The sequence below is a fragment of the Peromyscus leucopus genome, chromosome 8b (genome assembly GCF_004664715.2).
Source record: "Peromyscus leucopus breed LL Stock chromosome 8b, UCI_PerLeu_2.1, whole genome shotgun sequence".
Lineage (NCBI taxonomy): Eukaryota > Metazoa > Chordata > Mammalia > Rodentia > Cricetidae > Peromyscus > Peromyscus leucopus.
In genome coordinates this window covers 56,040,609-56,054,937 of record NC_051086.1, presented here as the reverse complement: position 1 = coordinate 56,054,937, position 14,329 = coordinate 56,040,609, and the positions used below count along the sequence as shown (strand labels likewise).

Below are 14,329 nucleotides of genomic sequence, written 5' to 3'. Positions count from 1 at the left end.
TGAGTGTGTTGGTGGTCTATGTGCCTGGGTCAGACTGGAGTGAGATTCTGCCTTAAAAAACAAATTATAGGGGCTGGGGAAATGGCTCATTGCTTAAGAACACTTACTACTCTTGCCAAGGACCTAAGTTTAGTTCCCAGCACCCATATAGCAGCTCACAGATATAACTCCAGTTCCAGGGGAATCCAAAGCCCTCTTCTGGCCTCCTCAGACGCAAGATGCATGTGTTTTGCGTGCACATATGTAGTCAAGACACTCACATGAAATGAAAACATCTTTTTTTTTTAATTAAAAAATTAAACCCTCAAGACATTAAATCGGAGTTACCTTTTACTTTGTCAGGTAGGGGAAGTGCTACTGGATGTCCTTGCCCTTGGCCTGAGGAACTATTTCTAGAGGGATGTAGCCCAGAGATCTCAACCCTAGAGGGAAGGTCATGGTCAACCCAATTCCAGCCCTTTATAACCAGCGGCACCTCCTACTCACTTTCCCAACCCTCCTCTGCTCTGCCGTCTGTTCTATGTGTGAAACTAAAGAGATTTACCTTGCACAAATGGAACCGCAGGAAGCAGAAGGTGGGTGGAGCAGGGGAAAGTTGAAAGACCAGGCTCCACCTGTGTCTGGTGTCCATCTGTGTTGCACATGGCAGATGCCTTGGCATCAGAGATCTCAAAGGATAATGGGAAAGTTAACCAAAACGCGGAAATGGCACTCGGTCCCTGGGCGATTTGGACTTTATTAGCTTCCATTCCAGTTGACAAAGATCAGCAGGGAATGGTCCAATGGAAGGTGGTGCTGCTTACACTGTCCAAAGACTAGCCAGGGGCTGTCAACCTTCCACTGACTTTCCTGAAGGTGAGCTGCACGGTTTCTTTTTCGTCATCCTCTAGGTCCTTATCTGATAGAAAACCCAGCAATTCCGTCAGTGTGGGTACTAGGAAACATGGTTGGACTAGCCCTGGATGCCAGAGCTAGAGCCAGGTAACAGAATGGGATGGAGGGCAGGCTGATGGAGCAGGGAACACATCACAGATACATTCTCTTCATGCGCTCATTGCTGCTAGGCCTTCTCTGTCTTGGCTCTCTGGTTCCAGACAACTCCTCCCTCTCCAGACTCTGACCCTCTGTTAATATCCCTGGAAGGGGCAGCAGCCCCTGGGGACACTGGAAACATGGGCATGTTCTGCATGGACTACCACCTGGAGTAGGTTCTCTTGGCCACAAACTTCAGGACTTTCTGTGGGTCTTTGTTGAGCTTGATGCTGGGGCTGCTGTTGGATTTGGGATGCTGCCAGATGATTGAGCAAGGTGCAAGTCATGGCTTTGGCCCCTCTGGGTGTCCCTGAAGCCACCAGCCCCAACATATCAGCCTCTGTGTCATCCAGGCTGCCACGGAGAATGAGTGGACAGGCCCAGGCACTAGGTGCAGATCTGGCTACCAGGTTGCTGAGCAGAACCCCAGTGCTGGGGGACAGGTGTCCAGAGCCAAAGGAGCTGTTGATTGAGGAGGTTAGAAGGAGCATAGAACCACTGCTGTCCACAGTGGCCAGGGCGCTATTCACTGAGGTCATGGCAGTTGGCAGGAGAGATAGACAGGAAGTGGCGCTGGGTGTTCTGGAGTGAAGGGCGGACTCCAGCAGTTGCAGAAGTTCTGGGCCAGCTGAGGGACCAGGAGTCGTGAACAGGACACCCTGTGGCATGGGAAGCTGCAGGGCAGGCTCTAAGGAGGGCGTGGGCCGAGCAGGGGGCTCCTCTAGCCCCAGGTCTCTGACCAGCAGTCTCAGCAAAGCATCCCCAGCAAGATCTGAGCCTGAGGCCAGGGCTTCCTGGTGCAATACAGCTGCCAGGTTGGGGTTGGTGGCTTTGGCCCCCAGACCCAGTGGGGTCCCGTTGGTGTGGCAGAACAGTGGACAGAGCCCCTTTGTGCCCTGGGCTGCTAGTGCCCTCGCCAGGGGTACATCTACCTCAAAGCCCTTTTGAGCCAGCATGGCGGGCTTGGCCAGCAGGTGTGGCCAGGGCAGGCGGCCGAAGTGTGTGTGAAGCAAACGAAGGGCAGGCAGAGCTGCGGGCAGCCCCAGGCCAGGGGCCAGGGTTTGGGCTGGGCCCGCTGTCAGGGCAGTTGAGTTTCCTGAGGAGCTGTTGTAGAAGAGGCCCCAGAAGGTGGCACCTGTTGGGAGAGACAAAGAGACCACCCAGGGGTCAGAGGCACTGACTGGCGAGGGCCGGGGTCAGGATCCTCCAGCAGTCCCAGGTGGAGAATTAGGAGTTACTGACCAGGCTGGGGTCAAAGGTCACTCAAGACTAGGGCTGGTGCTCGGATCTTACGTCGTTCTCACTAGCTAGTCTTGAGGAGATGGCCACTGACTGGGTCCCAGGTTGGAGTCTTTGTCCAGGGCCCACAGATCACACTGACCTAGCCCGGTTGCGTGAGGATGCACCACCGCCAGGCACAAAGCTGCTCCAACTCCAGCATCCACGACATTCCCCCCGGCGACAAGCAGCTCTTGACCCAGCTGAGAACATGTGGCTGCAGTGAGGAAAGGTCTATGTGTGACGGGGAGGTGCCCTAGACCATTGACCGCCCCCCCCCCCAGCCCCAGCCCCAGCCCCAGCCCCAGCACTGACCGGCAGGGCTGATAATGGCTCCGTGGTGGTACACACCAGGGTGATGGGAGTGTCTGCTGGCTGGAGGGGCCGCAGAGCCCAAGTTTCCTTTTGGACTCTCCCTCCTGTGCAGCTGCTTCAGAGCCAGGGAGCTGCTAACAGCTAGCAGCAACAGGCTGGCCAGCAGGCGGGCCCAGGCTCCTGGCAGCCAAACAACCTTGTTCCTGCAGAAAGGGGAGTCCTGAGCCAGGGAAGGGGTGGAGGGGCACCCGAGAACCCCAAGAGGACCCGAGGAATGTTTCCCCAAATGGTTTGGGTTTTGCAAGAGTATAAGCTGGCTAAGGAGAGAGATTCCAGGCCCAGGACACTGCGTTGGCAAAGACAAAGATGTAGGAAAAAGCTGGGGAAACTGAGGCTGGCTTGGAGGGCGTGTCTACAGAAGAGCTGGTAGAGTCAGAGGCCAGTCAGTTAGAGGGAAGCCTGGAAGGGGCATGGCATACAGGAGAGAGGAGGCTGAGCAGCAGGGCTCAGCCAGGTGTAACCAGGTCCCAACCTGCCTAGCAGGTGCTATGGTATGGGGGTGGGGTGAGGCTGGCAGAGCTGGGACAAGATGGGACTGGCTTGATACAAATGTCCCTTCAGATACCCAGACCTTTGATTGACTGGCTCAGTCCCAGGGTGGGTCTGCAGCCTAGAGGCCCCCCCTCGCCTACTCATCTAGAAAGTCCCTGGAGCTCGGCCGAGTGTGGGACTGCCTGACCCAGCTTAGGGGCTCCAGAGAGAGGAACTTGCCAGCCTTCCAGCCTGAGTTACGGGACTCCCAAGGCCCCTGGATGACTCACCCGGGGGTACTTCGGGATCTCCTTAGGGACAGGACCAGTGGCTCTGCTGTTTCTTCCTCTTCCTCTTCCTCCTCCTCTGACTCCATGCCAGGCTCCCAGAGTTGCAGCTTATGGTAGAGCACAGCTTCTGTGGTGGTATCCATGGCCTGTGCGGCCCCAGGTCTCTGCCGAGAGCCCTGGCGGTTGAGACTGCCAGGTAGGTTGCCAGGTTAAGTAGACAGGCAGGCTGTGGCTGCTGCTGGGTGGCCTTGGGGAAGGGAAGTGGTGAAATGGAGAACAGGTCTGGGCAGGGCGGGGCCGGGGAGGCTGCTAGGAGCCTGCCTCATTAGGACATGAGTCTCTCATAGGGGTTCCCCAAAGAACTGCGGCACAGGGGTCACAGTTTATTCAGGTCTAGGACAAGCCCATCACTATAGCCATAGACCGTAGGGTGGGGGTGGGGGGGAGCCTCCTCTTAACCTTTGAGATCCTTAACCAACTCAGGTCCCTAGGGACCGTGGATATGAATTAGAACTAGGATTACAAGGGCGGCTTGGGTGGTGGCTTAGCAACACCAACCAGGTTATATTGTCAGGGGTGTGGCTTCTAGGTAGGGTCATGGTCCAGTCTTACTCTACTGTGAGATCTTGAGACGAATCTTTCGAAGGCCTCCCCTGGATATGTCATGTGGCTTCTGCCCAGCAGGCGGCATCAGAAACATCTGTGTGGGGGGAAGTCTGGAAAACATGGTTCCAATTCCTTCTCCCCGGAATTCGCAGCAAGGTCGCGTTCCAGGGCAACGCGGTGCGTTTTGCCACAATCCCACGTTGGAACCTACTCAAACACCCATTGTGGGAAAAATGAACCACGTAAGCCACTATCCTCCAGTCGATGGGGTATCTGCAGCAGAGAGAAGGAGCAAGCTACAACCGTGTGTAATATTGCACATGAATCAGAAGGAGCACGGTGAGCGGAAGAGGCCAGGCAGGAAAGGGCATGCATTGTGTGCCAAATGCAAGGCTCAGACCTGGGAAGGACTAGTTAGCTTTTAGAGTCTGAGTGGGCTGGAATAGGGAATAGGAACAAGGCATCTGGGAAGCTGGAGAGGTCTGTTTGTCTTTCTTTTCTTTTTTCTTTTTTTGAGACAGGGTCTACATAGGCCCGACTATACTAGAACTCACTCTGTACACCAGGCTGGCCCTTAACTCATGGAGATCCATCTTCCTCTGCCTCCCAGTGCTGGGATTTAAGGCGTGTACCCTGGGGAGTGAGCCCAGCCTGGTTGAGGCAGGTCCAGTCCCCTCCTCCCTGCACCAAGGCTGAGCAAAGTGTCTCAGCATAGGCCCTAGGTGGGGGAGGTGGGAATGGGGGGTGGATTGGGGGAGAAGGCTGGGGGGTGGGAGGAGGGAGGACAGGGGAATCCGTGGCTGATATGTAAAATTAAATTAATTATAAAATAAAAATATTTATTTAAAAAAAGGCATGTACCATCACACCTGGCTGTCCTAATTTTTAAAAAAAACCAAACAACTGTTACTGATGTTTAATAGATTAAAAGTTTTTTTGAGTTTTTGTTTGCTTGTTTGAGGACAACTTAAGGTTGGTTTTCTCCTTCTATCATTTGGATCCAGGTGACTAAACTTAAGTGGTCAGGCTTGACAGTGAGCCATCTCAGTGGCCCTTCTTTTAATTAATTAATTAATTAATTAATTAATTATTTTTTGGAGACAGGATTTCATGTAGCCCAGGCTTCCCTCAACTGAGGGAGGATGGCCTTGAACTTCTGATCCTCCTGCCTTCACTTCGAAATGCTGGGATTATAGGCATACATCACCATGCCTGGCTTAATGATTTAAAGGTTTAATATCGCCGGGCAGTGTTGGCGCACGCCTTTACTCCAGCACTCGGGAGCAGAGCCAGGCGGATCTCTGTGAGTTCGAGCAGCTGGTACCAATGAGCTCAGGAAAGTGCAAAGCTACGCAGAAAAACCCTGTCTCGAAAAACAAACAAACAAACAAACAAACAAACAAAAAAGTTTAATATCAAAATGTAAATGACTTAATTTTTATGTCATACAAAAGCGGGTCCCTTAGACAATGGGCCTTGTCTTTACTCTTAGACAGCCTTTATTTTTATTTGTTACTGTTAGACCCCAAAGTTTAGGGTCTAGAGTGGGCGCCCCAAGAACCCAGACTCTGATCCAGTTGATGCAACAGCAAGAGGTGTTTATTAATGTGGCTGCACAGTCAGGCTCCTCTGCTCCAAAGAGCAAGAGTCGCGTCTATTGTAATCACATGGGTACTTTTAAAGGAAAAACCCACAAAAGCCATAAGATTACAGTTCCCATACAATTTCGTTTCACAAGATCATGGTCTGTACAGAGTGATCACAGAGCGGGTACAGTCACGTCCACATGTACATTCTTCCCGAAACCTCAAGGTGGGTATCAGGGCGGGAGTGGAGTTTACACACAGGTCACAGTGGTCCTTCCTGGAACACTTGCAACTATCCCAGTCACAGTTGAGCACATCTCTTAACAGAAATCTTTTTACATTGTTACATTGTTACAGGGGTGGTTGAATAATGGCTGAGTCAGGTTGCCCTTGGAACTAGATTTTTAGTTTCTCATTTCCTGGGACTTGGGGGTGTAAGCCTGAAAGGTTAGTGTCTTTCAGTTACAGTGTTTCTAACATGGTGAATCACCACTGTCTCACATGGTGCCCACTAGCTGCCATTCCTACACATTGTCTATTCAAGATTCATAAAGGGATCAAGTCCTTGCAATATTCCCTGGACATGTCTGCTGCATTGAACTTCACTGATAGCTTCTTTTCTTTCCTTCTTTTTCTTCTCCTTCTCCTCTTTTGTTTTGTTTTTGTTTTTCGAGACAAGGTGTTTCTCTGTGTAGCCCTGGCTGTCTTGAACTCACTCTGTAGACCAGTCTGACCTTGAACTCAGAGATCTGCCTGCCTCTGCCTTCTGAGTGCTGGGATTAAAGGCGTGTGCTACCATGCCCATCCAAGCATAAATTATCTTTTAAAATTCTAGGTATAGGGTTTATAAAGCAATGGCTCAGTAGTTAAGAGCACTTGTTGCTCTTGTAGATGACCTGGATTTGATCCCCAGCACCTAAATGGTGACTCACAACTGTCTGTAACGTCATTCCCAGAGAATCTGATGCCTTCTTTTGGCCTCCTAGGGCACCAGGCATGCATGGCATGCTGTGTTCATACATATATGCAGGCAAAACACTAATAGACATTTAAAATTTCTTTTAAAAAAGATGCTGGGTACAGTCCTATATGCCTGTAATCTGAGCACTCACGAGGTCCTGGAGAAAGAATTATAAGCTCAAAGCTAGCCTTGGTTGCTTAGTGAGACTCTGTCTTAAGAAACAAAACAAGGGGCTCAGGGGTTAAGAGCAGCCAAGAACATATCCTGCTCTTGCAGAGAACCTGAGTTCAGTTCCCAGTACCCAAGTTTGACATCAGGCATCTCATAACCACCTGTAACTCTAGTTCTAGGGGATTAAACACCCTCTTCTCTCCTCTTTGGGCCTCTGAAGATACATACACCCACTTGAACCCATATGTACATACTCAAATACACATATACACATAATTAAAATAAAAAGAAAGTAAGATTGGGAAGCCAAGCATGGTAGCACAGGTATATACATTGAGGAGGTGGAAGCAAGAGGATCAGGAGTTCAAGGCCAGCCTGGCCTGTCTGAGACTTTGTCTCAAACAAAACAAAACAAAAACAAATAAACAGAGGCAGAGGGTGTTCTGTTTCACATGCACAAAGCCCTGAGTTCTGGAAAAATTTTATTTTTCTTTCTATATTTTCATCCATGCCTGTCATTCCAACACTCAGGAGGTTGGAATAGGAAGGTTGTGAGCTCATGGTCAGTCTGGGCTACATAGCAAGATCTTGTCTCAAAACTCCCCAAGTAGGGGCGGGCGAGATGGCTCAGGGGTTAAGAGCACTGGTTGCTCTTCCAGAGGTCCTGAGTTCAATTCCCAGCAACCACATGGTGGCTCACAACCATCTGCAATGAGATCTGGTGCCCTCTTCTGGTGTGTAGGTAGACATGGAGACAGAACACTGTATACATAATAAATAAATCTTAAAAAAACAAACAAAAACAAAAACTCCCCAAATAGTCAACTGTGACAGTGCACACCTTTGATCCCAGTACTCAGGAGGCAGAGGCAGACAGGTATCTGTCATTTTGAGGCCAGCCTGGTCTACATACTGAGTTCCAGGAGAGCCATGGCTATGTAGAGAGACCCTGTCAGTAGGCTCAGAAGTTAAGAGCACTTGCTGCTCTTGCAGAGAACATGAGTTGAGTTCCTAGCACCCACATGGTGGCTCACAATCACATGTAACTCCTGAGAGGTTATGCTCAGGCATACACATAGTACACATATGCACATACAGGCAACACAGTCATACACATGAAAACGATCTTTTAAAAACATTGGAATAACCTCCTGTATTTTATCGGACCACCATGCCTTAAAGTTAGATTTCAACAACAACAAAAACTAAAGAAAGCCTACAATCTCATGGAAACTGAATAATGCCCACCTGAATCACCAATGAGTCAAGGAAGAAATAAAGAAAGAAGTTAAAGACATCCTAGAATTCAATGAAGATAAAATCACAACATACCCAAACTTATGGGACACTATGAAAGCAGTGCTAAGAGGAAAATTCATAGCACTAAATGCCCACATAAAGAAGTTAGAGAAAAAAGTCTGCAGGAAACCATGACCATGCCTAACAGTGACTTTGAAATCTTCAAAAAGATGACAGATCCTACAACGATGATTCCACATGGACTATGATAAAGCCATTAAGCTGATTAACACCATGGAAAAATCGACTTTGGACTACAAACTGGTTAGAACAATTTCGAGAGGACTAGTTGAGATGATCCAGCTGACAGACTACTCAAACAAAGACTTGAAACAAGCCCTGAACTTTCCTATTATGCAGAGACTGGACAAACGATACAGGACTTGATGATTAACCCAAAATTTTCTTTTCAAGATTCCCTAAAGATATCTTCACCCTAGAAAGCAAAAAGAAAAAGAATATAGATATGAGATAGATCATCGAATCTACTCTGAGAAAAAAGATAAAGAAATAATAGGATAAATAGGTAGATCACTGAATCTACACTGAAGAAAAAGGGAAGATATAAAAATGACAAAAGTAGACTAATGAATCTATTATGAAAAGAAAAAAGAAAATATGGATATAATAAGATAAAAAGGGAGATTATGGAATCTACTTTTAAAAAGGAACTACTTGTTTTAAATAAGATAAGTAATGAAAATTTTTTGGTCTGAGTTTATCAGATGTTACTGGACTGGACATTGTTAATATATATAATGGAGTTTTTATCTGAATCTGTCAAATGTTAATGGACTAGACATCATTAATGTAATTTTGGCTGTATATATTGTATATACTTATTGGATAGTTTTTCTTGTATTAGTTATAAGCTTTTTTAATTTTAGACAAAAAGAGAGGAAATGTGGTGTATTGTGTTCCCAAAATATTGTGTACTCTAATAAATTTATCTTGGTCAGAGAACAGACAGCCACTAGATACAAAGGCTAGAAAATGGTGGCACTCACACCTTTAATCTAGCATTCACATTCCAGAGATAGAAATCCTCTGGATCTCTGTGAGTTCAAGGCCACATTGGAAATAGCCAAGCATGGTGACACACGCCTTTAATCCCAGAAAGCCAGCTTTAATCCCAGGAGTGTGGTAGAAAGCAGAAAGATATATATAAGGCGTGAGGACCAGAAACTAGAAGCATTTGGCTGTTAAGCATTTGACTGGTTAAGCATGTGGCTGGTTAAGCTTCAGGCTTTCGAGCAGCAGTTCAGCTGAGACCCATTCCGGATGAGGACTCAGAGGCCTCCAGTCTGAGGAGACAAGACCAGCTGAGGATCTGGCGAGGTGAGATAGCTGTGGCTTGTTCTGTCTCTCTGACATTCCAGTATTCACCGCCCCCCCCCACAAAAAAAGAAGTTGGAGCAATCTCACACTAGTGACTACAGCACACTGAAAGTCTAGAACAAAAAGAAACAAACTCACCCAGGAGGAACAGATGCCAGGAAATAATCAAATTGAGTGCTGAAATCAATGAAATAGAAACAAAGAGAACAATACAAAGACTTTTTTGAAAAAATTAACAATATAGACAAACCCTTATCCAAATTAACCAAAAGGCAGAGAGAGAGAGAGAAGAGAGAGAGAGAGAGAGAGAGAGAGATCCAAATTAACAAAATCAGAAATGAAAAGGGAGACATAACAACAGACAACGAGGAAATCCAGAGAATCATCAGGTCATATTTCAAAAACCTGTACTTCACAAAATTAGAAAATCTAAAAGAAATGGATAATTTTCTGGATAGGTACCACATACCAAAGTTAAATCAAGACCAGATAGACTATTTGAATAACCCCTAAGGAAACAGAAACAGTCATTAAAAGTTTTCCAACCAAAAAAAGTCCAGGACCAGATGGTTTCAGTGCAGAATTCTACCAGATCTTCAAAGAAGAGCTAATTCCAATACTCTTCAAATTGTTCCACACAATAGAAACAGAAGGAACATTACCAAACTCCTTCTATGAGGCTACAGTTACTCTGATTCCCAAGCCAAACAAAGATGCAACAAAGAAAGAATTACAGACCAATCTCCCTCATGAACATTGATGCAAAAATACTCAATAAAATATTGGCAAACAGACTCCAAGAACACATGAAAACAATTATCCACCATGATCAAGTAGGCTTCATCCCAGAGGTGCTAGGTTGCTTCAACATATGAAAGTCTGTCAATGTAATACACCATATAAACAAACTGAAAGGAAAAAAAAACCCACATGATCATTTCATTAGATGCTGAAAAGGCCTTTGACAAAATCCAACACCCCTTCATGATAAAGGTCTTAGAGAGATCAGGAATACAGCAAGCCAGCAGCCACCATCAAATTAAACGGAGAGAAACTCAAAGTGATTCCACTAAAATCAAGAACAAGACAAGACTGTCCACTCTCTCCATATTTATTCAATATAGTACTTGAAGTTCTAGCTAGAGCAATAAGACAAAAAAAAAAAGGAGATCAAAGGGATAGAAACTGGAAAGGAAGAAGTCAAACTTTCACTATTTGCAGACAATATGATAATATACATAAGTGACCCCCAAAATTCTACCAGGGAAGAGCTACAGCTGATAAACTCCTTCAGTAAAGTGGCAGGATACAAGATCAACTCAAAAAAATCAGTAGCCCTCCTATAAACAAATGATAAAAGGGCTGAGAAAGAAATCAGAGAGGCATTACCCTTTACAATAGCCGCAAATAATATAAAATACCTTGGGTTAACACTAACTAAACAAGTGAAGGACCTGTATGATAAGAACTTTAAGTCTCTAAAGAAAGAAATTGAAGAAGATATCAGAAAATGGAAAGATCTCCCATGCTCATGGATAGGTAAGATTAACATAGTAAAAATGGCAGTCTTATCAAAAGCAGTCTACAGATTCAATGCAATCCCTATCAAAATTCCAACACAATTCTTCACAGACTTGGAAAGAACAATACTCAACTTCATATGGAAAAACAAAAAACTCAAGATAGCTAAAAGAATCCTGGACAATAAAGCAACCTCTGGAGGCATCACCATCCCTGACCTCAAGCTCTACTATAGAGCTATAGTAATAAAAAAAAAAAAGCTTGGTACTGGCATAAAAACCGACATACAGACCAATGGAATGGAATTGAAGACCCTGACATTAATCCACACACATATGAACACCTGATTTTTGACAAAGAAGCAAAAATATACAATGGAAAAAAGAAAGTATCTTCAACAAATGGTGCTGGCATAACTAGATGTCAACATGTAAAAGATTGCAAATAGATCCATATTTGTCACCATGCACAAAACTCAAGTCCAAGTGGATCAAAGATCTCAAACGTAAATCCAGTTACACTGAACTTGATAGAAGAGAAAGTAGGAAGTACTCCTGAACACATTGGCACAGGAGATCACTTCCTAAATATAACACCAGTAACACAGACACTGAGAGCAACAATTAATAAATGGGACCTCTTGAAACTGAGAAGCTTTTGTAGGGCAAAAGACATAGTCAATAAGAAAAAAGACAGCCTACAGAATGGGAAAAGATCTTCACCAACCCCACATCTGACAGAGGGCTGATATCCAAAGTATACAAAGAACTCAAGAAACTAGACATCAAAATACCAAACAATCCAATTTAAAAATGGGCTACAGAGCTAAACAGAGATTTTTTGAGATTTCAAAAAAGAACCTCAAATGGCTGAAAGACATTTAAGGAAATGCTCAACATCTCTAGTCATCAGAGAAATGCAAATCAAAACAACGCTGAGATACCACCTTACACCTGTCAGAATGGCTATGATCAAAAACACCAATGACAGTCTATGTTGGAGAGGATGCGGAGCAAGGAGAACACTCCTCCACTGTTGGTGGGAGTGCAAACTTGTACAACCACTGTGGAAACCAGTATGGCGGTTTCTCAGAAAATTGGGAATTGATCTACCTCAAGACCCAGCCATACCACTCTTGGGCATATACCCAAGGAATGCTCAATCATACCACAAAGATACATGCTCAACTATGTTCATAGCAGCATAATTTGTAATAGCCAGAACCTGGAAAGAACCTAGATGCTGGTCAACTGAAGAATGGATTAAGAAAATGTGGTACATATACACAATGGAGTACTACTCAGCAGAGAAAAACAATGAAAGCATGAAATTTGCAGGCAAATGGATGGAACTAGAAATTATCATCCTGAGTGAGGTAACCCAGACTCAAAAGGACAAACATGCTATGTATTCACTCATAGGTGGATACTAGATATAAAGCAAAGGACAATTAGACTACAACCCACTGATCCAGGGAGGCTACCTAGGATGACTGTGGCTTATAATAAGTTTTGGTTTTACCCAATCACTGGGCAAGCTTTAGTGAAACATTTCACTATTAGGATGAGAATTTGTACTATATCAAGCTGATGAAAGAAAATGCTGGCTGTACTTTCAGGAGGGAAGGCTAAAATCTTTTTAGATTATAGATTGGTCTATAGAAAAATGTCTACTGTAAATCAAACAATGAAGGGGAAGATGGATAGGAAGTTCACTTACACAATTCAAGTAAAACATAGCTTTCTGAACAGATGAAGACAGGTTTATTCTGTATGCCAGAATCTAATCAATATTTATATGTATAATTCAGCTATTATTTGGCTTAAAATGGCTTGCTTATTGGGAAATGTTATCATTTATACTATTTTCTAAAGAGAAAATATTTTCCAGTTTCAAATAACCCTGGACTTTTGAATTACAACCTGTTTTTATGGTTAAAAAAAAAGGGGGGGGTATCCAGGCAGTGTGTTTATGGGTGGCAATTTGTTTTCCTTTGTTTTGAGATAGGGACTCAGTGTGTAGCAAGGAACTCATTGTGTGGCCCACAACAGCCTGAGATTTGCAATCTTCCTGCCTCAGGACTCTGAGTGCTGGGATTCTAGATGGGAACCACCATACCTAGCAATTAAAAAACATGCTTTCACAATTTCACACACACAATTATACACACATATGGGAGGTGGTGGTCGTGTCTCAGCACATTTGGCCGTGGCTGGGGTCATTGAGAATTCGAGATGGCAGCAAAGACATTGTCCTGGCCTGACCTTACTGGTTTTCAGAAGGTATGTACTTGACCCAAGGCAGGACTGAAGTTCAAATCCAGTAAGAAGGCATCAAACTAGGCCGGGCGGTGGTGGCGCATGCCTTTAATCCCAGCACTCGGGAGGCAGAGGCAGGCAGATCTCTGTGAGTTCGAGGCCAGCCTGGACTACCAAGTGAGTTTCAGGAAAAGGCGCAAAACTACACAGAGAAACCCTGTCTCGAAAAAACCAAAAAAAAAAAAAAAAAAAAAAAAAAAAGCATCAAACTGTCAATTTCTCTTCTTCATCTTTCTAAAGCAGAAGGGATGGATCCCACCCCACCCATGAGTCTCTCCCAATAGTACCGAGTTCTTTTTTAATTTATTTTTTTATTTTTATTTTGTTTTCTCTGTTGTTTCACTTGCATGCATGTCTGTGTGAGGGTGTCAGAAGGCCTGGAACTGGAGTCATAGACTGCCATGTGGGTTCTGGAATTGAACCCAGGTCCTCTGGAAGAGCAGTCACTGCTCTCAACCACTGAGCCATCTTCTCCAGCCCCAGTACCTAGTTCTTTGTTCATTGTTAAAGATTTATTTTATAGAGAGTACATGGAAGGGGTTATAGGGATGGAAGGGGGAAATGATATAATTATATGATAATCTCAAAAAAATTATAAAGTTATATAAAAAGAATTATGTTAGTGTTGTGTGTGTTTATCCCCAAAAGGCTAAAAGATAGCATTGAATCCACTGGAGCTGGAGATACAAATGATTGTGAACCACCATGTGGGTGCTGGGAACTGAACTTGATGCTCTTAACAGCTGAACCAGCCTTGCTTTTTTTGTGGGGAGGACAAGACATGGTTTCTCTGTGGGGCCCTGGCTGTCCTGGAACTCGCTCTGTAGACCAGGCTGGCCTGGAACTCACAGAAATCTGCCTGGCTCTGCCTTCTGAGTTGGGATCAAAGGCCACCACACCCTGACTTCCAACCTTGGTTTTTTTTTTTTTTTTTTTTTTTTTTTTTTTTTTTTTTTTTTTTTTTTTTTTCGAGACAGGGTTTCTCTGTGTAGCTTTGTGCCTTTCCTGGAACTCGCTTTGGAGACCAGGCTGGCCTCGAACTCACAAAGATCTGCCTGCCTCTGCCTCCCGAGTGCTGGGATT

The 14,329-nt window shown here is 45.0% G+C and overlaps 1 protein-coding gene across 1 annotated transcript; it reads right to left on the bottom strand.

The window, feature by feature from the left end:
• Positions 1–716: 716 nt before the first annotated feature.
• On the bottom strand, positions 717–3,722 carry Ggt6 (gamma-glutamyltransferase 6). The gene is made up of 4 exons (XM_028888745.2): positions 3,447–3,722; positions 2,626–2,828; positions 2,414–2,527; positions 717–2,167 (listed from the first exon to the last, which is right to left on the bottom strand). Exons 1-4 carry the CDS (start codon positions 3,587–3,589, stop codon positions 1,128–1,130), a joined length of 1,500 nt encoding a protein of 499 aa, XP_028744578.1. The 5' UTR covers positions 3,590–3,722; the 3' UTR covers positions 717–1,127.
• Between the last annotated feature and the right edge of the window lie 10,607 nt (positions 3,723–14,329).